Source organism: Biomphalaria glabrata, chromosome 9 (genome assembly GCF_947242115.1).
Source record: "Biomphalaria glabrata chromosome 9, xgBioGlab47.1, whole genome shotgun sequence".
In the NCBI taxonomy this organism is placed as follows: domain Eukaryota; kingdom Metazoa; phylum Mollusca; class Gastropoda; family Planorbidae; genus Biomphalaria; species Biomphalaria glabrata.
This window is the reverse complement of record NC_074719.1, coordinates 14,744,197-14,770,695: the sequence shown is the minus strand read 5'-3', so window position 1 is coordinate 14,770,695 and position 26,499 is coordinate 14,744,197. Positions and strand designations below refer to the sequence as shown.

The 26,499-nt window shown below is 35.5% G+C and overlaps 1 protein-coding gene across 5 annotated transcripts in view; it reads right to left on the bottom strand.

The window, feature by feature from the left end:
* Positions 1-2,790: 2,790 nt before the first annotated feature.
* Positions 2,791-26,499, bottom strand: part of LOC106052370 (sodium/glucose cotransporter 4-like) — a 30,334-nt gene continuing 6,625 nt past the window's right edge. For 4 of the 5 annotated variants that reach the window (XM_056042153.1, XM_056042154.1, XM_056042155.1 and 1 more), the window contains exons 5-18: positions 19,039-19,143; positions 17,329-17,388; positions 15,605-15,709; positions 15,357-15,462; positions 15,178-15,258; positions 11,919-12,127; positions 11,186-11,321; positions 10,038-10,145; positions 9,789-9,939; positions 8,769-8,937; positions 6,774-6,858; positions 6,185-6,315; positions 4,699-4,777; positions 2,791-3,232 (exon numbers count right to left, since the gene is read on the bottom strand). In XM_056042153.1, coding sequence (XP_055898128.1) covers positions 2,985-3,232; positions 4,699-4,777; positions 6,185-6,315; positions 6,774-6,858; positions 8,769-8,937; positions 9,789-9,939; positions 10,038-10,145; positions 11,186-11,321; positions 11,919-12,127; positions 15,178-15,258; positions 15,357-15,462; positions 15,605-15,709; positions 17,329-17,388; positions 19,039-19,143 — 1,773 coding nt within the window. In that variant the 3' untranslated portion in view covers positions 2,791-2,984. The remainder of the gene's footprint in view (positions 3,233-4,698; positions 4,778-6,184; positions 6,316-6,773; positions 6,859-8,768; positions 8,938-9,788; positions 9,940-10,037; positions 10,146-11,185; positions 11,322-11,918; positions 12,128-15,177; positions 15,259-15,356; positions 15,463-15,604; positions 15,710-17,328; positions 17,389-19,038; positions 19,144-26,499) is intronic. The other variant, XM_056042157.1, reaches the window with a different exon arrangement.

Sequence of the window (26,499 nt, the reverse complement as noted above, 5' to 3'; positions counted from 1 at the left end):
AAGTGTATAATAAGTGAAAATTAAGAGTTTGTATTGTATTATAAAATAAATTAGTCTTTGTATTTTATTAATTCTTTACTAAGTACAAAATCACGATCAAATTAACTTACGAATAGCGAACTCATACAGCATATCAGCTAAATTATGTTTCCTAAATAGATCACGCTCAATAGAAAGAATTACCAAAAGTTTAAATCTTAGAGAATTATTGACCTCAAGGGGAGGTATCCCTGAAAATCTTATTTTTGTTATTTCTAAAGCTAGGCCTTTGAAATTTGTTATGGTAACATATAATGATATTCTATAATAAATAATGCTAAAAAAAGTTTTTTTGAATGATGGTTGCCATGGTAACGGCGGCCATATTGTTTATTGTATACAAATTAAAACTCTGAATTTTGTAAAAACTATTGATCAGAAATACATGAAACTGAATTTAAAGATAAGAAAAAAGGATCCTCTAAATTGGTACAATGCCAGGATTAAAGATTTAAGCATGTTAAATATTTTACAAATTTTTGAATTTTTAGTATTTTTTAGACCTAAAAAAACAGGATAAATATTAATTAAAAATACTTTTTAAAAAAAAAGTAAATAAAATATTGAAAAAAAATCATTGTACGAGTAAAGTTAATGATGTCCTTAAGAAGTGTTTCAAATTTCATCAAAATCTATCAAGTAATTTAGGAGAAATTCCTAGTAAGGCACAATGACATGTGCAAAAACTAACATTTTGAGAAAAATGAGTTTAAAGTATACATTTTATTAAGATTTTGTCTCATAGCCCTTACAAAAACATTTTAAAAAAACATGTTTTAGACACAGATTTAAGCCATAAAAATGATTGTAATGTAAAGAAAAATGATTGATCTACTTAATTATGTTATTAGTTAAAAATCGATATCCTAGACCTAAAACTCAATTTTCTCTAGGAGTACCTCCCCTCAAGTAATTCTGGATTAGTTTGAGGCGCGAGAAGCTTCTTTCACCACATGCAACAGTTACGAATTTTGTATAATGACGTTTTTTTTTATCACGTTTAGGATTAAAATTATACATTTCGAATGTCAATTCTGTGTATATTTCATGAGACTTTTATGATTTCCAGGACTTTAAAGTATATTTTGCAATATAAAGAAATTTTCAGGAGCTCCTGGAAAATCAGGAGCTCGCTAAACCCTTTATAAGTTACAATGGTTTAATTTAATAATTTATACATAGAATTAGCCAATGCTCTCTTTTATAGGTGCCGGTACTCAATGGTGGATTGTCTAACTTTTAAATACTAATGAATTAATAATAAACGTTAAAATACAAGAAAAGTAATAATTTTTTCCCCACATATGAAAAAGGTGCCGTTACGCCGTACCGGTGCGTACCGTCACAAACAAAACACACTTGAATTAGTGCGGGGCTTATAAATTGCGGGGCCCACTGCGGTCGTACAGGTTGCGGTGGCCTAAGGTCGGCCCTGATTGTATCTAGGATGATTATTTTTATAGTGGGCAGGTCAGAAGTATATGTTTGTGTGTGATAAGTGGGCCGTGCCTATTTGACGTAACAAAACTACAAGTCAGGAGCCACAATTAGGTTAGGGGAACGTTCAAAGGAAGGAGAGCTCGGACAAAATATTCTGTGCGTGTTCGATGCGCAGGAAGCAATAAAAATAATTTAAAAAAAAAAAACGGCTCCGTTCGAAAAGCGTCTAGAGTCTTTCAAATTATTGTTTAAAAAAACTGAAAAGCCGAAGAATACTTAGAGATTATATGTAGGACTTTTAACAGATACTAAAATGAATTTTTGTATTTTTCTAAAGGCGGAGAGGGAGGAGGGTTGGGGCTGTAGATTGTACATTTTTCATAAAAACGGGATGTGTTTCAAATCTGCCCTGGCATAACCATGCAATACGGTTCTCAAACTGCGTTGCATTCATTTTCAACTGACCTACAAATATTTGCTAATGCATCGGAAAACGATATGCATACATGAGTGATTTACGTAACGAATTATATTTCCAAAATGAAGGTAGTCAAAACTCCATGTTTTTTATAAAATATTTCGCACTGAAATAGTTATTGTAATATATTTTAAAAGACAATGGGTGAAAGGTGAAGTAAAAAGCTATAACCACAATGTACACATTAACTTTGACTAATGTGTAACGTTTACTAGTAACACTGCCACTAGAGATAGATCTTACAGCCTTCCAGCTAAAAGTAGTCATCATCAAACTCCATTTGAGTGAAGGCTTGAGAGGCTCTAATCCTCTTTTGCAAAAGCCCTGGACAGAAACCCAGCTGTCTTGCGTAGTGCATACAGGTCGAGAATTTTTGGTTTCCCAGACCTGTCGAGACGGAGATCAGCAAGTCTGGGGCAGTCAAACAGAATATGAGGCACGGTTTCCTATTCTTTCCCGCAGCGGTGGCACCGTGAATCGAAATTTGGTCATAGCCGTGAGAAATATGAGCCAACAGGACAGTGGCCTGTCCTGCACTGTGCTATCATAACTTGCTCAGGCCTGGACAGCCTCCATCTCGGGAAGGTGCGTCCAGGGCGCCTCATACGCTCCCAGACTCCACGGGCTTTTTGGGACTTATTCCAGCACTTAAACCAAGTAGTAGCGTCAACTCCTCTAAAAGTGTTGGTAATTTAAATGAGGTCTCGGTATTGTCTAAGTAACATTCCCTTTTTAGTCCTTAAAATTTAAAACTGATTAAGAAAAACAATTCTTGAAACAAAAATTAAAATTATTAATTGGACACACAAATAATCATTTAAACGATGGGTGGCTTTAAATAAAATGCCCTTTTAATTTAATTCGTTAAGCATGTATACATTTAATAGCCTCATAACTGCTCTCTCTCTCTCTCTCTCTCTGTCTTTCCCTCTCAACTTTAATGTTTTGTAAATGGTTCTATACAGCCAAATAATGAACAATATTTGTACAAAATCAAAGTGAACAATAAAGAAATAGATGAAAGAAGTTAATGAAAATAGCCGATAAGAAACGCCATTACAACCAGGCCAATTGTTGCATTTATATTGAGGAAACCTCTCCACTTGGATGTCTCTAACAGAAAGCTTCTCCGTTGGGCGATGCTGATTTCCGGAGCTTCCTTGATCTTTGCAGTGCTCGAGGGAATACCACATGCGAAGTTAAACCATCGTTGCCATCTACTAATGCCTGCTTCTGTCGTGGGCGTTTGTTGCGAACTTTCTGACAGTGTGTCATCTGAAACAAAATATTGGTAACAAAATATATAAATACGAAACATGCATGAGAAACTTGGTGTCATGAACATACAAACAGGCTAAATCTTCTCATTTCCAGAAAGACGACTTAAATATTTATGTTTCATCTAAAACAGTGATGTCCAACCTTTTCGGCCAGGGTGATGGGGGGCATATACATTTCGGACACATTGTTGCGGGCCACCACAAAAAATATCTTCCAGTGGACTCGATGTCTCGCGGGCTGGCACTGTGAAAAGACGTTTCGAGAGGACGGATAGCATTGCGTTATGTGCCAGAAGTGGCGTGGGTTTGGTTTCCCTGGTCAATGCAATTTAATAGCGGCGTGTGATTGAATGAAAAGACTGTGATATATAACTTCGGAGGATCTCTCTGGGTCTACTTTGTTCTATTTGGTCCCGAACTGTAGTTGTTCAAATGACACTTTTCATTAACAATTGGCTAAGGAAATAGATAAGCTTCACATAATCTGTTCCGTGGAGTGCAAGGTCTAATAAGGGAATTAAATTTTAGTTTAAAAATAAATAAATTATTATAATTTTTGTGCGTTACTGAATCAAGGGAAAAAATGTACATCTGTTTCAGATCAAAGTTATTATTCATTTAACCATCTACTTGGTTAGGGCTGTGGTGGCAGAGTGGTAAAAAGTATGACTAGAGATCTTGGGTTTGAATCCCTGTGGGGGACCGGAGATTTTGAATTTCGAGATTTTTAGGGCGCCTCTGAGTCCAACTCTAATGATTACCTGACATTACAACAACTCTAAATAATAACAATAACTCTTTTATACAACTTATAGGGCGATTATTTTTCTCTTAATAACTAACGAATGTTAGATTTTTTTTAAAAAAAAAGGAAAATTGTTTACCCCGCACCATACCCTCACCCTGAAAAAAAATCCTGGTTAACCGAATGTATAATTCTACTATACTACACTACATTCTAAATATAGGACTTTAGATCTAGACATAGAAGAAGATGTGTAAAAAGGTCCTGAACATTAATTTATGAAACTCTTGAAATATAATGTATACATCTGGAAATACCCGAAGACTGAAGACTGTATAGTCCGTTAAGATAAATATTTGTTTCGTTCTCTGGCCAAATTTAAATTTCTTTCTTTGTTTCTTTCTTTTGTTTTTCTACTTTGTAAATTGTAAAAGTTCAAACGAAAGTTTTCCCTGTGTGGCCAAAGAGCTAGAAAATCTTTTTCTCAGCAATATACATCAACTGTTCAATTTCTAGGAAAATCATCAGAGCCGTTTTCGAGATCCATGTCCAGGTTCCATTAACATTAACTTCAACACCTTACGACCCCAAGAGATAAGTCACAATTCTTGAGATTTAATGGAAAGAATAACTTTATGCAAACAACGGGTGAAACCATATCACGTAATCATCACTCGAGCAAAATACAACAACAAATGAATGTAGATCTAATGTACCTTCCTGGAGTGTTAGATCTGTGTGTCTGTTTGTCTGACTCTTTCTGTCCACTCTTGTCCACCAGGTAACTGCATACAGCTGGTCAAGACAAAGAACACATTGGGTAACAAGTGAAGTTCAGTATTAAAGTTCAGATATTATGTTCTTTTAGTACTGGTATGTTGTTCAGCTAAGTACATGTACAGTCAGTTCATTAGCAATGAATATACCGTGCAGTCAGCTATATATCACTAAACACAAATACAGTCAGTTAATTAGGAATATGGGGGTCCTATTTAAGCGAATATAAAGGCCGTAGGTGAAGCAAATATTGAGACACCAAACGAAATAGATAAGCAAAAAACAAAAAAAAACAAAAAGGTTACAAAAGACAGTTTGTGTGGAAACACAAACTCAAAATCGGCCCCCGAAGTAAAATGTTTTACATAATTGGGATAATCCTTCAGAGTTGAAGATAGTTTACTTCCTAGTCCAAACCTCCCGCAGGACTACGGGGGATGGGAGCAGGCAGGGTTTGAACCTTCGATCGTCGATAAATCCAAACGTCAGTCCAGCGCACAAACCGCACGACCAGTGGTCCACCCAAGTAGGCTTCAATATTTTCAGAAAGAAAATCCGAATGAAATTATATCAAAGACAAATGAGAGATAAGAATGGAGAAAGAAGGTTAACAGATATTGTGTAATGCCCCATCCGTCCCGCAGATCTAAGGATACGTGAAAGTGAATGTAAAGTTAGATGTGAACCTGGCCTAACTAGTTTGTGGTCTATAGGGCAGATGATGTAAAGTTCATCTGTTTTTGTGGCCTACGGTTAACGAGGGTGTCATGTAGCCAGCACAACGACCAACCGCCAATGCTTTTCCCCAACTAATGTCAGGTACCCATTAGAGCTGGGTAGACTCAGAAGTTGAAAATCCCAGTCTTCACCAGGATTCGAACCCGGGACCCTCGGTTCGAACTAAATAAGTTTTGAAAAGGCTCAATCTCTTAATCCTCAAAAAAAAAAAAAAAAAATTCCGCTATATAGAAAAAATGTTCACGAAAATGATATTTATAAGATTACTATTCGTCTTAAATTAGGTCTAACATATAATGCATACTAATTAGCTTTTTATTATAAAAAACTGCTTGCATAATTAATTTTAAAAATTAGAATTTTCGCTTTTAGGAAAAAAAAAGTAGCCGTTGCATCAGAACTTTGAATGGTCTAAAATATTGTGAAGTCGGATTTTTAATATCTCTTCTAGTTTACGAGATCTAAACGGGACGGACGGACGGACATTTCGCACAAAACTAATAGCGTCTTTTCCCCCGGCCGCTAAAACCGAATGAATTATAAACCGTCCGTCCTCTATCTAGATCTAAATTAACAAATAGCACCGATAGCACGAATAGAATGGGACATTTTTTATTTTGTTTCACAATAAATATACAACAGTACAAAGTTGTTTTTAAATTACATCTGAAAGTGTAAGGTTATTACCTGTTCCTCGTCTTGAGCAGGTGCTGTGTAAGAGAAGATGACAATGGCCAGTGCTGTAATGATCAGGTTAATACTTCCAAAGTAAGTATAATGGACAGCGCTAAGTATGACTGGACGAGTGTCAACTTCTCCTTATAAGTACAATACAAGAGAAAATATCACAATGTAGAACATAACTGTCACCGTGACTATGTTATCTTTAAAAAAAAAAGATGTAGACTGTAATATATACATTTCATTTTGTTAATTCTTACAAGAAAAGAAAGGATATAATAAAGGTAAACCAAAATTTCAAACAAGTTGAAGAAAGAATGTAATCTCACTGACAATGATATTTGTATTCAGGCATCTAACGCATTGGAACCCTCTGGATGAAAAGCTCATTTAGTTAGGCGCATTAGATTACTAGTATCATAGTATGTATACATATAGTGATGAACATTTCTCTTCTTTTTCTTAACTAAGCTCATATCTTCTACTTTTTAAAAGGAAATGTACTACTAAATACATTTTACACATTTGAAATATTCGACAACGCAAGTCGGCCTATATACTAATTTTAACTTATGCATTGGTACTAATATCATACCACACTGTGGGGCTGGATAAGCGAAATCGATGACCATTCGAATGACACCAGCTGCGTGTCCACTAAGAAGTCCAAAGAAAGCTCCCTAGAATGTAAACAAGAGAAACATGGCCATGCTAAGCATCGATGAAATAAATGTATTTAGATGTTGGTTTGTTTGTATACTAACTAGTATTATGAGCCATTATCCATGTAGCATAGAGATATTGGACCCCACAATGATCTGCTAACTACTGTCAAAAAAAAGCAAACTAAAAACTCTATGGTCATATTATAAGGTCTTCGGGGTTCGCGAAGACTTTCCTGCAGTGAACAGTATCAGGAAATGAAGAGGAGGTAGATAGAGATAGCGATGGGAAGACGGGCCTGTCATCGAAAAACATTACATCCAAGGCAAAAGATTAAGAGGAATGGAGAAAGACGGTCGACAAATCTTGTGTGGTGCCCCAACGGTACAACATACTAAGGGATAGGTGAAGGCGAAGGAGAAGGTTCCCTGGAGGAAGGTCTTTGCAAGCCCTGAAGACCTTGTGATTTGGCTAAGGAAGGTCTTTGCTAGCCCTGAAGACCTTGTGATTTGGCTAAGGAAGGTCATTGCTAGCCCTGAAGACCTTGTGATTTGGCTAAGGAAGGTCTTTGCTAGCCCTGAAGACCTAGTGATTTGGCTAAGGAAGTTCTTTGCTAGCCCTGAAGACCTTGTGATTTGGCTAAGGAAGGTCTTTGCAAGCCCTGAAGACCTTATGATATGGCTAAGGAAGGTCTTTGCAAGCCCTGAAGACCTTGTGATATGGCCATAGAGTTTGTTTGCATTTTTTCACAGTAGTTAACAGCCTATAACAGTGCCAAGTTATTAAGTGCCAGTTAATTAAAATATGTCTATAAATTTAATGATTAAGTTCATTCATTGAGTTTGTGATTATCAATTTTTTAATTTATATTTGTAATAAAATAGCAATTGGCATAGCTTAGTTCAAGAACTATATGTAATGTAGCATCAGACCCGGACTTTTAATTGTTGAGGCCCTGTGCAAATTGACAATAGAGGTCCTAAATAACGAATTGAGTGTCTCGTTAGGGTCCCGCTATTGCAGCTAGTGGACGTGAAGAGAGCCGTGAAAACCCTTTCCAGCAATATGATTTACTGATCTGGACTTTTAATGAGAGTCGAGGCTATTTTCTTACATTTAGGCCAATGATAAGTCTCCCTCCATCGACCAGGAAAAAAAATTGCTTGAGCTGATTCCAAGCAGCTACACGTTTGTACTACCTTTTTTTCCCCCGAGAACTTTAATCCTACGACTAGAGAAAGAAGCAATCTCATTTTCATTCTTTAAAGGGGGTGGGGGGAATCTATTAGTGAGAAAAAGTCTCCATTGAGAAAAGGTGTGGTGGATGGTGAATAGTAACTTTCTCAAGTGCAATTAGTTTGGGGGCTTTCTTTTTTGTTACCCTATTGACCGGGGGGTCCAGGTTTCAAATCCTGGTGAAGACTGGGATTTTTAACTTCTGGATCTTTGGGTCCAATTGGAAACATCAAAGAAGAGAAAACTGATAGGTCTGAGTCCACCCAGCTCTAATGGGTACCTAACATTAGTTGAGGAAAAGTAGAGGCGGTTGGTCGTTGTGCTGGCCGCATAGCACCCTAGTTAACCGTAGGTCACAGAAACAGATGACCTTTACATCATCTGCCCTATAGACCACAAGGTCTGAAATGGAAACTTATTGACCTATCAGTTTTCTCTTCTTTGATGTTTCCAATTGGACATCAAGCTAAGACAAGGAAACGTGGCAACGTATTGAAAGCAACTCATAGCACACAAGTGTTTAAAGTCACAAAGATTCTTCATCCTCGAGTCATACAATTTTCAACCCTAAAACGGGTCTGATAACATGCGTAACATCGGTTATTATATATTTAAAAACAAAACAAAAAAACAAAAAAAAAACAAATATATTTTCATTAAGTTTGCTGAGTTCACCACTTTCAGTACTTACCCTCTCATTCATTCGTTTCCATAGTATCGCTGCCAAAAACAGCGCTCCTATAGGTGTCCCTAGATAACCCTGCACAGCTTGTATATAATTAAATAGTTGTCCCCCTTGAGACGATTTCACCATAGGAATCCACAGGATTGCCACACCACACAGCAGGAGAATAAATAGTCTGGAACATAAGGATGTCAACATAGTTCATATAAAAACACATCGCCTGATGCTAAGTGCCAAAATAACATGATTGATACACAATTCTGATATACATCTTATCTAACAGATACATCTTGCATAAAATAACTTTTCCATTAAATTTCTTGTATTGCTTATAAATAATATTCCATTGAAAATATATAAAATAAACTTTGTATAGTATCTCTTTCACACGTTGAGATCAAAAGGGCAAATGATTAAAGGTTATATGTTTCATAGGTCAACAGTTAATAAGGGTGTCATGTGGCCAGCACAACGACCAACCGTTTTTATTTTACCCAACTAATGAATGAAAATGAATCGAAATACTAATAGTAAAGATAAAAAGATCTTTGTGTACTATGAAATAGTATATACAAGCGTATGTATCAAGCCATTCCAAACCATCTTTTTTTTCCTTCAAAACATTCATCTCATGGAATGTCATTGGCATACAACCCAGGGCCAGTGGGCCATTTCCGGCCAGTGAAGTGGCGCTATGCGTTCCTCAAAACTTCTGCCAACATTTGAAAAGAGACTCGTTTCCATAAGCTTTGCAGTCGACTATTAGTTTTTTGATGATGTGGTCCGTAACAAGTGAGTCGAAAATGTATTTGGCTATCAGGTAGAAATAAGTTGTGCACCACTGACCTAAATCATCACTGATCCAAATCATCACAATACTAAATGAAAACCAAATCATATGTCCCAATGTATGCTAGGCCTGGTTGAATTGATAATTTTTGCTAGTATAATGAGTTTATAGAATAGTTCAGTCTTCACTTCCTATACAATTTTAAAAAATATTTTTTTTTATTAAAAAAAAATTACCTGCCAACTATGAGTAATTCTCTTTCAGATGCATGATTTCTGACTCTCCGCCAAAGATCCATGGTAAACAAAGTGGCAGACGAGTTAAAAATAGATGTTAAGGATGACATGATGGCAGATAACATAACCGCCATCAATAATCCACGTAGACCTTTTGGAAACAGCAAATTTAAGACCATGGTCATTCTAATGAAATAAGACCTCTTCGGGTTTTTATGTCTCGTCTAAAATGGATCTTAATTTGCTTACCAACTGGCATTAGTTCCAGAACTAGTTTTGGGTAAGCAACGTTTGAACATCCCACTGGGTTCTCACAATATTCCTGGCACTTGACAGGATCAACACAAGCTATGACATCTACAGAGAAGTACAGTAAAAAGTAGAGATCAATAGTATGGACTGAATACAGCTTAGAACAGTTCAGAATTGAAATCCTCAGTAAAACTTAACAGACGCGAGTGTGTTGTATGTAGGCCTATGTGTGCGCTGCTTTGTTACTTGTAAACTAACAATTAGTCAATATATATATATATATATATATATATATATATATATATATATATATATATATATATATAGAGAGAGAGAGAGAGAGAGAGAGAGAGAGAGAGAGAGAGAGCCTAGAAACAAAATCAACGGGCGTTGCCGGTGGGTAATGCTAGTTTCCAAATAAATAAATGATCTAATTAAAATGAATTGTTCAAATTAAACTGGATGTGAACCAAATCTATTTAAAATAGTTAAATAACATTGTATAATTTGTATTTAAGGTAAAGTAAAGTTCCTCTTTCAGACCATGCGGTCTATAGGGCAGATGATGTAATGGCCATGTGGTTCTATGGCCAGCAGAGCGACCAACCGCCTTTACTTTTCCCCAACTAATGTGAGGTACCCATTAGAGCTGGGTGGACTCAGAGGCGCCCTAAAGATCCCGAAATTAAAAATTCCAGTCTTCACCATGATTTTAAACTCGGACCCTCATTGCGGAAGCCAAACCCTTTACCGTTCAGCCACCGAGCCTCCAATTATATAATTATTTGTATTTAGGCTTAATAATAGTTATATACAATGCGGCCAATTTGGGAAATACCGAAAAACAATTAGGCTGACAAAGGCTAATAGAAGGTTTGCGGTGTATCGCTAATTTCAGCACTTAGATTGAGAGTCTATTGAAAACATTTCTTAATGAGCACCAATGAGGTATGAGAACCCTTGTAAATTTTTTTGCATACAAATCCGTTCCAGAGATTTCGTTCAAATCATTCATTAAATCAGTGACTGTATTAATTGGCCTACGTGTATATAGATTGAATTGATTTATTTTAAATATAACTAATACTCAAATGTATTACACCTACAAATCTAGTCAACTACTATAAGCAGTGATCCGAGTCTACCTGGATATAAAGCTCTGCTGATCATTCCTGGAAACACCATGAAGAATAATGGAGTAAGTTTCAAGTATCCTGCTAGTAAAGAGCCTCCTTTGGCATGGCTCAGATTTTTTGCTGCAAGTGACCTCTGAACTATGACCTGCGAAATAGCGATGTGTTCAAAATAATGAGTAAATACAAATAACTAAGTAGCTCAGCATGTCAATTATTGTCAATACTCGTTATTTACTTTGATCTTTCCTATAGCTTACGATCGCTCCTTTAAAAAAATAACAGATTATATTGCCCTACACCAATGAATATGTTAACGTAGTTGTGTAAGCTCATTACAGGTAAACTCTCTTTAGTTTTCCTGGCTGATTAATTCAACCCGTTCCATGTTCTTAAGACAAGACTGGGGAGTAATAATCTTCTCTTTTAACTCTTTCTCTCCGTAATTATTTTTCTCGTTTCGATTGTATTATTCGTTTTGCTCATTTGTATTTCACTATCCTGTTAGGATTAATCTTTAATAAGTTTGTTGTTTGTTATCAGAAAATGTTATTTTTTGGTATCGAATTATATAGGGATGCACGTTCTTTGTTCTTTTTAAACAACACAAATTAAAGTTTATACATCCAAAAATCAATGTAGTTTAATGGGGTTAAATCAACGTTGGCATCGTCAATTAGGAGAGAAAGAGTTAAAAGAAAGTCGGTAATTTTGAAGATTTACATACTGTTGTGTAGCGGCCTACCTGATCACAGCACCAGTACCACATGCAACCAATGCTCGACTGTAACAGAATGCCCGGCCAAGGATTGTCCGAGTTGACAGGGTCTCGAAACAAATGGAATGCGTCCTCCCTGGGTCTTCCGCAACTTGATGTCACGTTAGTTGTGACTGACGGTACTGCCATCATGTACCTGTGAACCAGCTGTTTGTACCCACCGATTTTATTGAAGCCTGGGCAAGAGCAGAAAAAAACAAGCAATAGAAAAAAGAATACTTTTTAAAACCAAATTGAAACTTAAGAAATGTGTTTGTTATCGACATACAATAACATATTTAGTTAACCAATATCTTGAACATGATTCACAACACAAATATAGAAAAATGTTCATAAGTATTTAAGACTTTCTTAAATTTAAATAATAATAATAATCTTTATACTCCTTGAAATAATAAGAACGTCCCTACGGCGACATTGAAGTCATTCACAAAAGTCAAACTGAAGATAAACGTGGCTCAGTAAAGATACTTAGGATAGCAAGGATACTCAAGATAGCAAGGATACTCAGGACAGCAAGGATACTCAGGAAAGGAAGGATACTCAGGATAGCAAGGATACTCACGATAGCAAGGGTATTCAGGATAGCTAGGAAACTCAGGATAGCAAGGATACTCAGGATAGCAAGGATACTCAGGATAGAAAGGATATTCAGGATAGAAAGGATATTCAGGATAGAAAGGATAGTTGATAAGCAAACCGATATCGTTTCACCAATGAAGAAATCTCCTTACCACAGCGGCACTCTCCCCCACGCAAAGTGGTGACCTAACATCTTATGAGTTTCAAGGGGCATAGACTCTATCCTTAAGACTCTATCCTTAAGACTCTATCCTTAAGACTCTATCCTTAAGACTCTATCCTTAAGACTATACCCTTAAAACGAAACACGTTCCCCTTAGAAAAACAGACTGAAAAGAGGAAAACGAATACTGAAGGAGCAAACATTGAAACGCGTGACGTAGACTGCTCCAAAGTGAGGACCTCAATTTATAGCTCAAGTAAATCAAAATATGCTTTGTCTTAGAAGTATTGCTGGAATGTAAACAAGAGATTTCATACATCATAACTAGGAACATTAATTTCTATGCTGTCATATGATAAACTGTGTGTTATGGAATGTGTGTGTGTGTGTGTTTTAACAAGATGATGGTGAGAGGGTTAGGCGATACAAGTTATTTCATTCAAATATAAAAACACCTACATCGGTTTAGTTCACTGGCGGATCCAGAACTTTGGAGTGGGGGGGGGGGCGATTTTTTCCAAACCCTAACCCTAACGCCCAGTAAACCCTAACCCTATGCATAAACGTGCGTACAGCATATATATATATATATATATATATATATATATATATATATATATATATATATATATATATATATATATATATATTCGATATATGAGAATAAAATAAGTCTGTTTCTCAATCTTCGGCGAAAAAAACAGAAAAAAAAAAACAGTCTTTCTCTTGCAAGCTTGGGGGTCTGGGAGCGCGCTGTAAGCTTCTTCAGTGGGGTTCGGGGCGATGCCCCGACGCCCAAAAGCGTTTTCTTACATTTTTCTCTGCAGAAACGCATTCTTCTGACATCTACAGCTCATTATTTATCAGTGGGGTTCGGGGCAAAGCCCCGACGCCAAAAGCGTTTTCTTGCATTTCTCACAGCAGAAACGCATTCTCCTGACATCTACAGCTTATTATTCATCAGTGAGGTTCGGGGCGAAGCCTCGACACTAAAAGCGTTTTCTGGCATTCTTCACTGCAGTAACGCATTCTCGTGCCCTACAGCTCATTATTCATTCTATTATAAAGTGCCTTTTGAATAATGAGAAAAATATTCTAATATGAATTTATAGTCCCTTAATACATTGCAAATAAAACCGATTTGTTCTTTGAAAAGATTAGAAACCCCACATATTTAGATTAAGGTTTTGAGGATCGCCGCCGAAAAAAAAAAATTCGATTAATAATATTCAATAAAATTCTAGCATACATTATGAGTTATAGTCCTAAATTTATTTAACTAGAAAAATATGAGATAGAGTAAAGGTTGGAAAAAGTCGACTAGGAAAAGATTATCTAGCTTTTGAACTAATCTCAACCGTTACTGTTATATTGAAAACTTTCGTTTGAATTATAACTTTTCCAAAGCAAAGTCTTTCTTAAAATAGTTATGATAAATTCATGTCAAATTACACAAACTCTGTCTGGAAAGGGCAAGGGCGGTAAAATGAAAACGATCAATTCTCGCTCCTTTTTATAATTTCTGCTATTGATTGTATTTTGCATTAAAGAATAGGGGTTGGGCGACTCGATATAAGAATTTACTTTATAGCATATATAAATTATATTAGTGACAGATTTTTGTAATTTTGTAATTTCTTACTATAATACAAAAAGAAAAAGTATTGATTTGTCCGATGGTGGGAAGGGGATTGCATGTATCGCACTTCCACCTGTTTATATTATATAGATATTCGACTAATTTTGTTCACATACTATGATTTCTCCATAAAAGTAGGACTACCCCCCCCCCACTCAAAGGGTTTAGATGGGAAGGGCGGTGGAGGTATTCGCTCTTCCCCTTCCAATCGGCCAACAGGTGAACGAAATTATATAAAGACCGGTTAAAATACCAATAACAAGTTTTAATCATATAGATATTTAGATTCTGTTAGCAAGCTGTGATTTCTACAAATAAATAGGACGCCAACCCCCACTCGAAAGTTTATGGTGGGGGGGGGGATTGATGCCATCGCCCCCTCCCGACCCTACCAAATCGGCCAAAATACTAGAAAGGGGGGGGCGAAATAATCTAAAAATAGGTTGAAATATAAATAATTAGTATATATTATTAACATAAGTAATAAATTCGCATACAAATTGTGTGAATTCTATACTATAATTCGTCCGCCTCCCCCCCTTCGGGGGGGGGGGTCGGCCGAGTGGGGGGGGGGCGATCGCCCCTACCGCCACCCCCCCTGGATCCGCCAGTGGTTGAGTTGCACTAGCTGTCAAACCATTTAGTTGCACTAGCTGTCAAACCATTTAGTCGCACTAGCTGTCAAACCATTTAGTTGCACTAGCTGTCAAACCATTTAGTTGCACTAGCTGTCAAACCATTTAGTTGCACTAGCTGTCAAACCAACGACCGAGTATATTAACACCCTTCCAATTCATTTTGAACACTGCTGACCAACAAGAACTACAGATGTATTGACTTACTGATTACAGATAAAACCACAGCACCAACTGTCATTATAAACGTTTGAAATGTGTCAGTGTAGATCACTGCAGCCAGTCCTCCTGTCAATCAATACATTATTTTGTTAACTCTTCAATTACTAAATGATACTATGGAACGTAACAGAGAAGTTTAGTCAGATTAAAGATCGATCACTAACCCATGACTGTATATATGCCAGTGATTAGGAGAAGTCCAGCTATGGAAATGTACATATCCCATCCTAACGCTAGTTTGATGAACAAACCTCCAGCATAGATGCTTACCTAGAATTGGTACAAGAGATGACTAGAAATTCATATTTTGTATACCAAATTGCTTACACAGTTTAGTCAAGCAATATTTGCTGATTGTTTCTGAAATTATCAGAAGTATATCATAAAATGAAAAGTATATTGTTATACTTACAGCTAATTTGGTGACTATATAGAGTACTAGCGACAGACAACTCAAATAAATTCTAAGTCTCGCTCCACCAAATCTTTTAGCCATGAACTCTGGAAGTGTGTATACCTATCAAATAAAACAATTAAAAGTTATATTGTGATGACTCATGTTGTTGGAACTTAAATATAACAAGAATTTTTTTTTAATACATTATTTTACAAAAAAAAGGTTATACAAAGTGTAATTGTATCACTTAGTTTGGATCAGTCATGTAATTAAATGTGTAATTGATTTAGAATAATATATCTGTGAGATTAATAATATTTTAACCTATTGTTTTTGTTAAGCGCTATTTCATGCTTTTATTTTCTCACTATGCTATGATTCAATCACTTATCTGGACCAGTTGGGAAAAAGAGGGGAAAGTAAGAAAGAGATATCTGGGTGGATCTTACCGTAATTAGTTTTTACAAATATTTACAAGAAAAGGGGGGAACTACCTGAATTCGAACTTTTGGCTCGGGCCGACGTGCTAACCACTGTGCTAGTGAAATTCTACAGTAAATTGTACAGTTTTATATTGTTTGTTTCAATTTAGAGCGGCGACTTTTAAAGGGGACTAATTCAGCTTATACCACCACTTCAGACAAGTACAATTTCTTTCCCTTATTTGAGATACCAAACAAATTAATTAATTGCCAATAGTTAATAATTGTTTTTTTTTTAATCGATTCCTGTGTTGTCGGGTAAAAGAAATAATTGTGCAAGATTTCAGCTTGATCCGAGATTGGGTGTAGGAGAAATAACGCGTACAAACTTTTATCAGACAGACAGACATAGTTGATATAAGCTTTGTAAAAATACTTAGACACTAAGTAACTAAAGCTATATGGTTATCTGTATTATTTTTGTATTTGTGTGTAGCGAATCACTATTTTACTGCTACTACTTTGATTCACTTTTTTTTATGGAGGGAGTGCTTGCCTGTAGATGCACCTTTAGGAGCTTAGAAAAAAGAAATTGCAACTAATCGAAATGGGTATATCCCCATATCAAGCTTTGTGTTCGAGGCCCCATAATAGCAGCTAATCGACTTTTGACATTCAGTCACCAATAAGTCGATGTATAGGTGCTGTATCGACCCATTGAACCTCTGGGTCTTTTTGTATAATTAAACTGAAACCAGAAGTTTACAATTAAGAAGAACATCAAGACTTGCCTGTTCATGTATTTTATCATATTTTACAAAGCTTATATCAACTCACTCTGTCTGGTAAACAGTTTGAACATGTTAATTCTCACACGCCTATTCGCGGATCAAATTAAAACTTTGCACAATTATTTATTGGCAAAGACTATACTTGAATCAATAAAAAAAAATAACCAATTAGTCAATTAATTAATGCTAAGTACTATGATTAATAACGTCAAGGGAAATTATTTCTTCAGTATTCCAGTATTTATGGCTAAATATTTAGGGTTTGTTCCCTTAAATTGTACACGTGATTTCTCCCCACCCATTCTCGGAACAAGTTGAAACTTTAAACAATTATTTATTCTACCTAACAAATCATGAATCTATTAAAAATTGACTAATTAGTCAAATAATTATTGGTAAATAATTTTTTTTTTATCGAAATAACTTCTCCATTATTGAAATATATAGCTGTAAATGCGGAACTCTTCCTATTAGATAATTTTTTTTTTTATTTATTGTTCTTCTTGTTTAGTTTACCGATACTTACCCCAGCTGAAACATAGACTGGGAGGAAAAACCAAGCCAGTACAACCACCAGGAACATCGACTGAAAAACACAAGCTTCTTAGTTCCAAGAGTTTAAATCATCTGTCTACTACTCCTTAAACACATTAAACACAAACAAACAAACAAACACATTAAAGAAGCTTTTGAAGTGAAGAAAAGAAAAACGAGTGTCTTTTGTTTTAGGAAAATGAGCAGCTACCAGGGCTGGATTTAAGGGAGAGCAGGCGGGGCTAGAGCCCGGGAAAACCTCACAAGAAAGGGGCCTCCACAAAAGAGAAAAATATATCAGAATTTCGACAGGTCAGAAACTTTAAAGTTTTTTAAATTTTTTTTTTTTTTTTTCAATTTAACGGCTGACATAGACAGATATGTCCATGAGTGTACGCTTGTAGAATGCTCGTAATAAGTAAATACAGATTCGGATTTGCGACAGAGCGTCTACCAAAGGCCTTACTCTGCTCAAATACAAAACTATACATTTTTTTAAAACCTAAATATGTATTTTAAATATTTTTTTAAGGAAAGTTACAATAAATGTAAATATTCCCTCAAAGTGTGGCACTCCTTAAGATATAAGTATTTTCATTCTAAAGTGGATCTTTATTAAAGCTTTCGAAAAAAAATTGATGTCTGTTCCGACCTTAGCTAATGCCCAGGCATTCATCTCATTTCTATGAAATCATTCATAGTCGCTTTATGACTGAAGGAGACAGTAGTAATATAAATATATATATATAAAAGTACTTGAACTCAATCCACATAATGACTATCTTGAGGTGGTTTTAATTCACCAACTTATGCAAGAACCTGGATTACTTTAAATGTTTCTGGTGACCATGACCGTATTAACTGTTTCTGGTGACCATGACCGTATTAAATGTTTCAGATGACCATGACCGTATTGTTCTCAACGATGTCCATTTTTTGACGTTATCTCAAACACATCTTGGACAGGAAAATAAACCCAACACTCCCGGTCTTGTGGACTATAAATTGTTTTGAAACAATCTTCCATCGATTGCTTTCATTTCTAAGCCGATTAGTGTCGAGATTGGACTACCTGGGATATTTGATTAGCTTGGATGTAATGTTACGTTTAGATAGAGTTCTACAAGCTTTCATTTGAATAGATATTTAGAAGGAAAGATAACTATCACAGTGTAAACTTTCTGAAATGATTATAGTAGTATTTACACACTCCGGTTACTAGGATATGGATAGTTTATTTTTCGGTTGATATATCATTATGCCCTTAAATTTGATATAACATATTTAGTAATTAATTTGAATCCACTAAAAAAATGCAGAATCTACTCTATAAACACATTTTCCGATATGTTGTAACAGCCTACATCCGTAGATAATGCTACTAGTAGGCTTCATCTTAAATACTTATCGATTATAAGGCAACACAAGGCCTATACTTCTTATCAAGATATGGAGTATGCCTACAGTTATCGATAAATGATCCAACTTGACAATCATTTTGAAGTCAGGTAGACTTGGCATTGGATGCCCAGCATGATCTACAATTTGTGGGCCGGATTGTATAGAAACGCCTGGGCCGATTTTGACAGTCAGTCCGCCCCTGAATTAAACCAATACACTAAGACACACCAAGACACACGGAGACATTACAAGAGACACCAATGATTGTTTTCGTACAGAAGGTGAAGGTCAAGTTACTTACATTCCACTCATAGAACACCATGGCAATCCCCGCCGCAGCACCTGTCCCAGCCAGACCCACGAAGTGCTCACTACCTATGTTACTGCTGAACAGAGAGGCACCAACCTGGTAGACAGACATTGGAGATACAGACGTTTCCTAAATACACTTAGGGCAGTGTTTCCCAAACTAGTGTTCCGCGAGGCCTGAATAGGGGTTCCATGAAGTACTGGAATAACTAACTAGTAGGCCGGCATGTGAATTCATCTCTCCAAAAATAAGCAAAGTGTTCCGCTAAATACTCAGAATGTGCGAAGTGTTTTGTTAATGACAAAGTTTGGGAAACACTGACTTGGTGTATTGCAATTAAGAATATGGTATATTGAGATAGTGGAAATACATCTGGGTATATATGGTCTATAAAATATACATGAGGCAAAGAAAGGTCTCGGAAATAAATGTGTTGTATATCAATCGTAGGCTTATAGGTAATATTTTGAAACGAACATAAAGAGTAAAGGAAAAGAGAAAAGAGAAAGATTATAAAAGAGAGGGATAGAGGAAAGTGAAAAAAGATTATAATTATAAACTTAAAAAAAAAAAAAAAACTGGCCAGTAGATATATGGATTATATTACCTGAAATAAAAATAAATACAACTTATAACTAACAAGGAAAAAAAAACCAAGATTGTGCTCCTTCAAAAAAAAAATCAAGGTGACTCTTACCATTCTTTACACACATAAATAGGTGAAACTGATTTTTTAAATTTAAAATATTAAACAAAGCCCCTTTTACGACATTAACTCTTTCTGTTTCGAATAAAATGAGCGTGCAACACAAAAACATTTACATCCAAAATTTGTAACAAAACTCTCTGATAATTGTTGTTCATTAGTGTTGTGAAACTAACAATGCTAACCTTAAGAATAAAGTCTGTTGAATCAATAACATTCTGAAGTGCTTTCTTGTTTGCTGACATCTTAAAGTAATATTAAATCGAATAGACTCAAAGTCACTAAATCACTACATTAAACTGTTAGAAATACAAACAATGAAGTCATTGTAGGCTAATTGTTTTTCCAGTTTTTTTTTCACCCTTTACAGACGTAATAAAGTTTGAAATGAACATTTAAGTTGTACATACCTTTTATTGTTAGAATGTAGAAGGATGGAAGCCAATAAATGACGCGACCAGAAACTATTTTAAAGCTTCTTTGTCCAGGCCACAGTTGACTTGTGAGTAATCAGAGCTTTTAGTTTGGTTTAGCTTTAAGTTCATCATTAACGGAAAGTACTGGAGTCCAATTTTGTATAGTTTAGAAGCCATTCAGTCCAATTTTGTATAGTTTAGTAAACTAAGCCATTCAGTCCAATTTTGTATAGTTTAGTAAACTAAGCCAGTCAGTCCAATTTTGTATAGTTTAGTAAACTAAGCCAGTCAGTCCAATTTTGTATAGTTTAGTAAACTAAGCCAGTCAGTCCAATTTTGTATAGTTTAGTAAACTAAGCCAGTCAGTCCAATACTATATAAGTTAATGCACTTAGTGGGTCTAATACAGTATAGTTTGCACATAGTCAGTGGGTTAAATACTGTATAGTTTGATGTACTTAGTCAGTGGGTCAAATACACTATAGTTTAATGCATTTAGTCAGTGGGTCAAATACACTATAGTTTAATGCATTTAGTCAGTGGGTCAAATACACTATAGTTTAATGCATTTAGTCAGTGGGTCTAATACTTTATCGTTTACTGCAATTAAACAGTAGGTTAATTACTGTGTTTTTTTTCAACATGCTTTATCAATCCTTTTTATTGACTAAATAGAGTTTTAAAAAGAGTTTTAAATAGACCTTATTTCATGGTAACTATATTTGTACCCAATCGCCACGTTTGAAAAATAAAAACAAAACATTCTATACACTAGATACAAACAGAGTGCCTATAGGCTTTAAAAACAAATACATACAATCTTTTACGTTTGGCAGCCATTGAGAATGAGATGAAACTGGATCGTTGAATAAAAAAATATTATTTTTGACACCGTAATCTTTATGCACTATTTATTCCAATGCCTGCAGGCTACCACAGATTTGGAAAACTTGGCCGGTTTTGTTTTTCATTTTGTCTTAGAACAACAAGGGGCGTAATGTCATTTTTTTAAATTGTATTTTAAAGTCACAAACACATCAAAACTGAAACAATAATTTCAGGAAGTCTGTCACTTCCTTTGAATAATTGCAGACGACGAAGCTTTACATTTTTGTGAACTTTGAAGAAAGAGTTATTTGTAGAGAAAGGGAAACAATTTGAAGATTTAAAAAATTGAATTCCCCCTTGGCAATATTTTTGCCTCTTAATCATTGTGGGACATTAAGCTTCAATAAAGAAGAAAAAAGAATTGCGTACTTTGAAGTGTGTTCAAACGGTGGATCTTGTCACAAAGAATTAAGAATGTTGTTAGCTGTAAAGGATTTTACATTTGAAAATCAAGAAGCAGGGAAGAAGCTGATTAAAACATAATGCGTTTATACTTTATAACTTTTACCATTGCTGTTATCCGGAGCTGACTAGCCGGTTTATAAAAAAATTCCTCGAGGATAAAAATATTAATATTATTAATTAAACAATTTCTCAATACCACGATAGGTATGTGTTTCATTACTAAACTGAAACATGGAGACTCACCGCTGCTGATTTTGACCACAAAACTAAGATATATATATTTTTAAATTTCATTTTTCTTTTACACGGAACAGTCATTATATTCAGTGGCGTAGTTAGGAATTAGCCATCATTTGAAGGGCAGGGGGGCTTTACTTTTTAGGGGGCCGCTGCATTTTGCGTAATATTTAATATTTTAGGATCCCCCCTGAGGTGGGGGTCCGAGAGGATTTTCAAATTCAAATATATTTATATATATATATATATATATATATATATATATATATATATATATATATATATATATCATGGGCGTAGCCAGGATTTTTTTTCGGGGGGGGGGGTTTTGGGGGGATGAATTTTTTTCTGCCCCCCCCCCCCCACGAAAAAAAATTATATGTATTTATGTGTGTGTGTGTACATAATCTTTATTACACTCTGACCCTTCATTCTTTCGGAAGACGTTTATTGTGCCTTGAATAGGTTCTTCCATGAGTTAGTGAAAAAATTGTAGATTCCCCGACATTACTAGTAAAGGGGTGTGGGGGAGCGCTAAGAGCTCCCCCAGCGCGGGGCGAAGCCCCGCCGCCAAGCACTATTTCTGATATTGAAAACCAACAAAATGCATATTCTGAGGTATCTACAGTATCTACAGTGCATTTTCCTGCTATTAAAAAGTTCTATTTCAAAAACCTAATGTGCTATTCTTACTGACTTAGACCCTCCCTCGTCGTTCGGCGCATTTGCCATCAAGCTGTTTCCATAAAAATCTGTCACTGGTAATGTCTGAAGCCTCTTCTCACCTACCATGAGGAACTCCATGAATGAGTGGCGTCAAGTTGTACAAGGATATCATTGCAACTCTTCTTATGCGTAATTCATTTTGTCGGAGAACATGTCCCGCAAACCTCATGCGTCGTTCTCTCACAATCTTACTAAGGGGTCGACTCCCAGTTCGGCATAGGATTTCCTTGATTTAGATCCGATCTCTATAACTGACTCCTAAAATCTGTCTTAGCCATCTTTGTTGAGCTACATTTAGTGTTTTTCGATTTCGGTAGATGACTATTCACTGCAGTTTATTAATGGAGCCCTGCCACTGGTAAAAATGTGTAACCTCTCTTGAATACGCTCTTGGAATTAAGTGACTGTAGTTTGCTTTAGATTTTATATCGAAAAGAGAAGTTTTATCGTCAAAATCTTCTGTTGGGGGTTTTCCACCTCAAAATGCTCTGTATGGGGATCTTAGACTCAAAACCATCTGGAGGGGTTTTAAACTTTAAAAAAAAAGCCATCTGTAGAAGAAACTCAAAACTCCCGATTGGCTTGGCTACGCTCAAATAATTTCAGTGTGTAATTTGCTTTTTTTTTTTTATATTGAAGATGTATTTTTAGCACCAAACCCATCTGAATGGGGGTTTAAACTCAAAACCCCTTTCGGCTATGCTCATAGCATTTTGAGTGCGTAATTTGCTTTTTTTCTTACACTGAAGATGGCGGGGGTTTAAACTCAAAACCTCTTTGACTACGCTCATAGATTTTAGAGCGAGTAATTTTCTTTTATTTATATTGAAGAGGTACTTTTTAGCTTCAAACTCCACTGGAGGGGAGTTTAAACTCAAAACCCCATAGACTACACTCATATTATTTTTAGTGTATAATTTGCTTTTTTTTTTTATTATTAAAGAGGTATTTTTTACCTTCAAACCTTTTACCTTTAAGCTCAAAACTGAGTCAAAACCAATTTAGCTACGCTCATAACATTTTGAGTGCGTAATTAGCTTTTTTTTTATATTAAAGAGGGGGTTTATCGTAAATTTTAGAAGGGGTTTTAAAATCAAAATCTTCCTTAACTGTGCTCTTGGAATTAGGGGATTTTCGTTTGCATTTTTTTTGTTTTGTTGTATAGAAGAGGGGGAGTTAACTGCAAAAACCCAGGTAGGGGGTTTAAAACTCAAAACCCCTGGTAGGGGGTTTTAAACTCAAAACCGTTAGTAGGGGTTTTTAAACTCGAACCGCTCTGGTAGGGGTTTTAAACTCGAACCCCCCTGGTAGGGGTTTTTAAACTCGAACCCCCCTGGTAAGGGTTTTTAAACTCAAAACACCTTTGGTTGTGCTAGGGCAAGTGATGGTTTAGTATTAAAATCTCACCTAAAATAAACAAAATCAAAGCAAAAAATCAGTCACTAAATTCCGACTTGGGGGGGGATTTTATTTCGGGGGGGGTTTGAACCCCAAGAACCCCCCCCTGGCTACGCCCATGAATATATATATATATATATATATATATATATATATATATATAGTACCCCGTCAAAATAGCGCGAACAAAATAGCGCCGACAAAACAGCGCAGAAAAAATATATTTCAGTCATTTTGAAAGAAATACGTTAGCTATCGTAAAATATGAATAGAGCCAATATTTTTTGTTATCTGTACAGGGAAGTTGTTTATAGACTTCATGTCCACACTGTCTTAATTTTAGAAAAAATATGTTCAAACGTTTTATACTCCCAGTATGTAAAGTGAAACTAGAATACATAATCAATCACCAAACACTGAAGATCAGAATGTCAAATTAGATTCTACTTAGCGGGTAACGTGATAATGTCAAGCGAGCCATTTCATCCAGTGCTTAGATTTCAACTAGGCGCATTACATTACTGCCTTGCAACAAAGTTGTTAAGAACTTATTCCTTGTTGCTTTCGTGAAGGAGATTTCAAACTTTATACAGTAGTTCGTAGACTCAACAAACATAATATAACGAAAGTTCATTTAAGAAAAAAACAATGCTTATCTAAATGGGAATAACTCCGTCATTAAAACTATTGGTTACTTAAAAAAAAAATTGATTCGTAATCTTGTCTATCTCAAAGAATATTTGTGCGAAGTTTCAACTTGATCCTAGAATGGGTGTGGGAGAAATAGCGTGTACACACTTTTTACCAAAGATGAAAACATACCGAGTGAGTAGATATAAGCTTTGTAAAAACAGAACAATAAATGTTTAGTTACTTAATATGCACTTGCTTTTTCCCTTCTACTTTTCATTCCCATTAAAACATTTGATATTTACATTATAACAACTTCAGACCCTTGTGTTTTATTATGTATTGTAACTGAAAGTAAGCAAGTAGGTCTTATTACTAAGTAGTACTATTCCATGTAGAACCTTTCACACGGGAGAAGAGAGAAGCAAAACTAATATACGGGCGAAATCAAAATGCAGGCGATCCAAAGCCATGGGCATGGGGACGAAAAGCTCGAGAAATCTGAATGGAAGGATCTGTTGAAGCAGGCCGAGACCTCCATGGGCTGTAACTGCCTGTAACTCCACTGGGGTGGAAGGATGGAGTGTTACCTAATTTACTGTAATCATTGGCGAAAGGCTGATGCAGGATACTTTAGAGCTGCCTTTTTTTTTTTCGCGTCTCCGTTTTGGTGCTGGACATTTTAGTCTGCAGTGGTGTAGCCACATTCTATCTGTTTATTTTATTAAATCTTTAAAAAGAATGATACATATCTTGAATTTGTGTTTGTGTTCTAACTCAAAACTCTTATCTTATATATTACAGACGTTATTTTCAAAAAGAAGATAATTACGTGCTAAGCATTTCACGTGTCAATCTAGTCTGCATGTTCATCAATGACTTAAACTCTGCTAAATCGTTGATTTTCCTGGCTGATTCAGGCAACCCATTCCATTCTCTAATGGCACTAGGGAAGAAGGAGAACTTGTACACATTTGTTCTAGCATAAGGAATACAAAATGTGCTTTGCGTCTTTCTGAGTATTTCTTTAGATTTTGTTTTTCTACGGATTAAAGTTAGTAAAATAAAATAATTATTAGTTTGTCCCTTAACATCATAATGTTGTATGGTTTTTAATTGTGTCTGACAAAAAAACGAAATGAAATAATGGCAGAATGCAGTCTTGATACTGCGGTGCTAATATTTGCACACAAACTATTAAATATCTTTAAAAATAAATTAAAAAACACAGCTGATCAGCACTTCCTTATTTTGTACACCGGATACGCCAAAAACTATCCATTGATACGTTGTTTTTCCGCCATATATGAAAATCTCTACCAGATGTGAAGCGAATTTATGCAGAAGAATTAACCTCTTTTGTTTAGATGACAAATATATTTTAAAATATAAAAAAAGGACAAATATAAAATGCACAAGTACTACAATTTTTTACTTCATAAATATGACATTATATATAAATTATATAAATCAAATAAGAACATAAAACTAAAATGTTATTTAACCTTGGTTAGGCCAATAATAGAATGTGCATCCTCTGTTTGTGACCCCTCAACTCAAGAAAACATTAAGAAACTGAAACAGACACAAAATAGAGCAGTGAGATTCATAACAAACGAATATTCTCATTTGACTTGGCAGAATTTAAGTCATTGGTTAATATGCATGACTGAATGCATGAATGCGTAGGACGTAATCATCTTCTTTTTTGAAGTAACGTCTGTATTATATAAGATAAGAAGACAAGAAGACACGCTTTTAGAGATAGCCATAATATTAAGTGCAATTATAGAGAAGCTTGAAAAGTGTAGGGACTTCCTCAAAAATCTTGCCCAGGACAAATAGAACCCTGAGTATATCATGTGGAATCACTCGGTTTATCTATGAGAATCGCGGTGACGTGGTAGCTGATGTGTCTGAGAATCTTTAGTTCAGCACATATTTATGAGAGCTACTGTGTTGGATCAACCTTAATGTTAAAGAACCACTGGACTGGGAGAGCCAATACACGTGAGAACCACTTTGGCGGACTAGCCTATATATCAG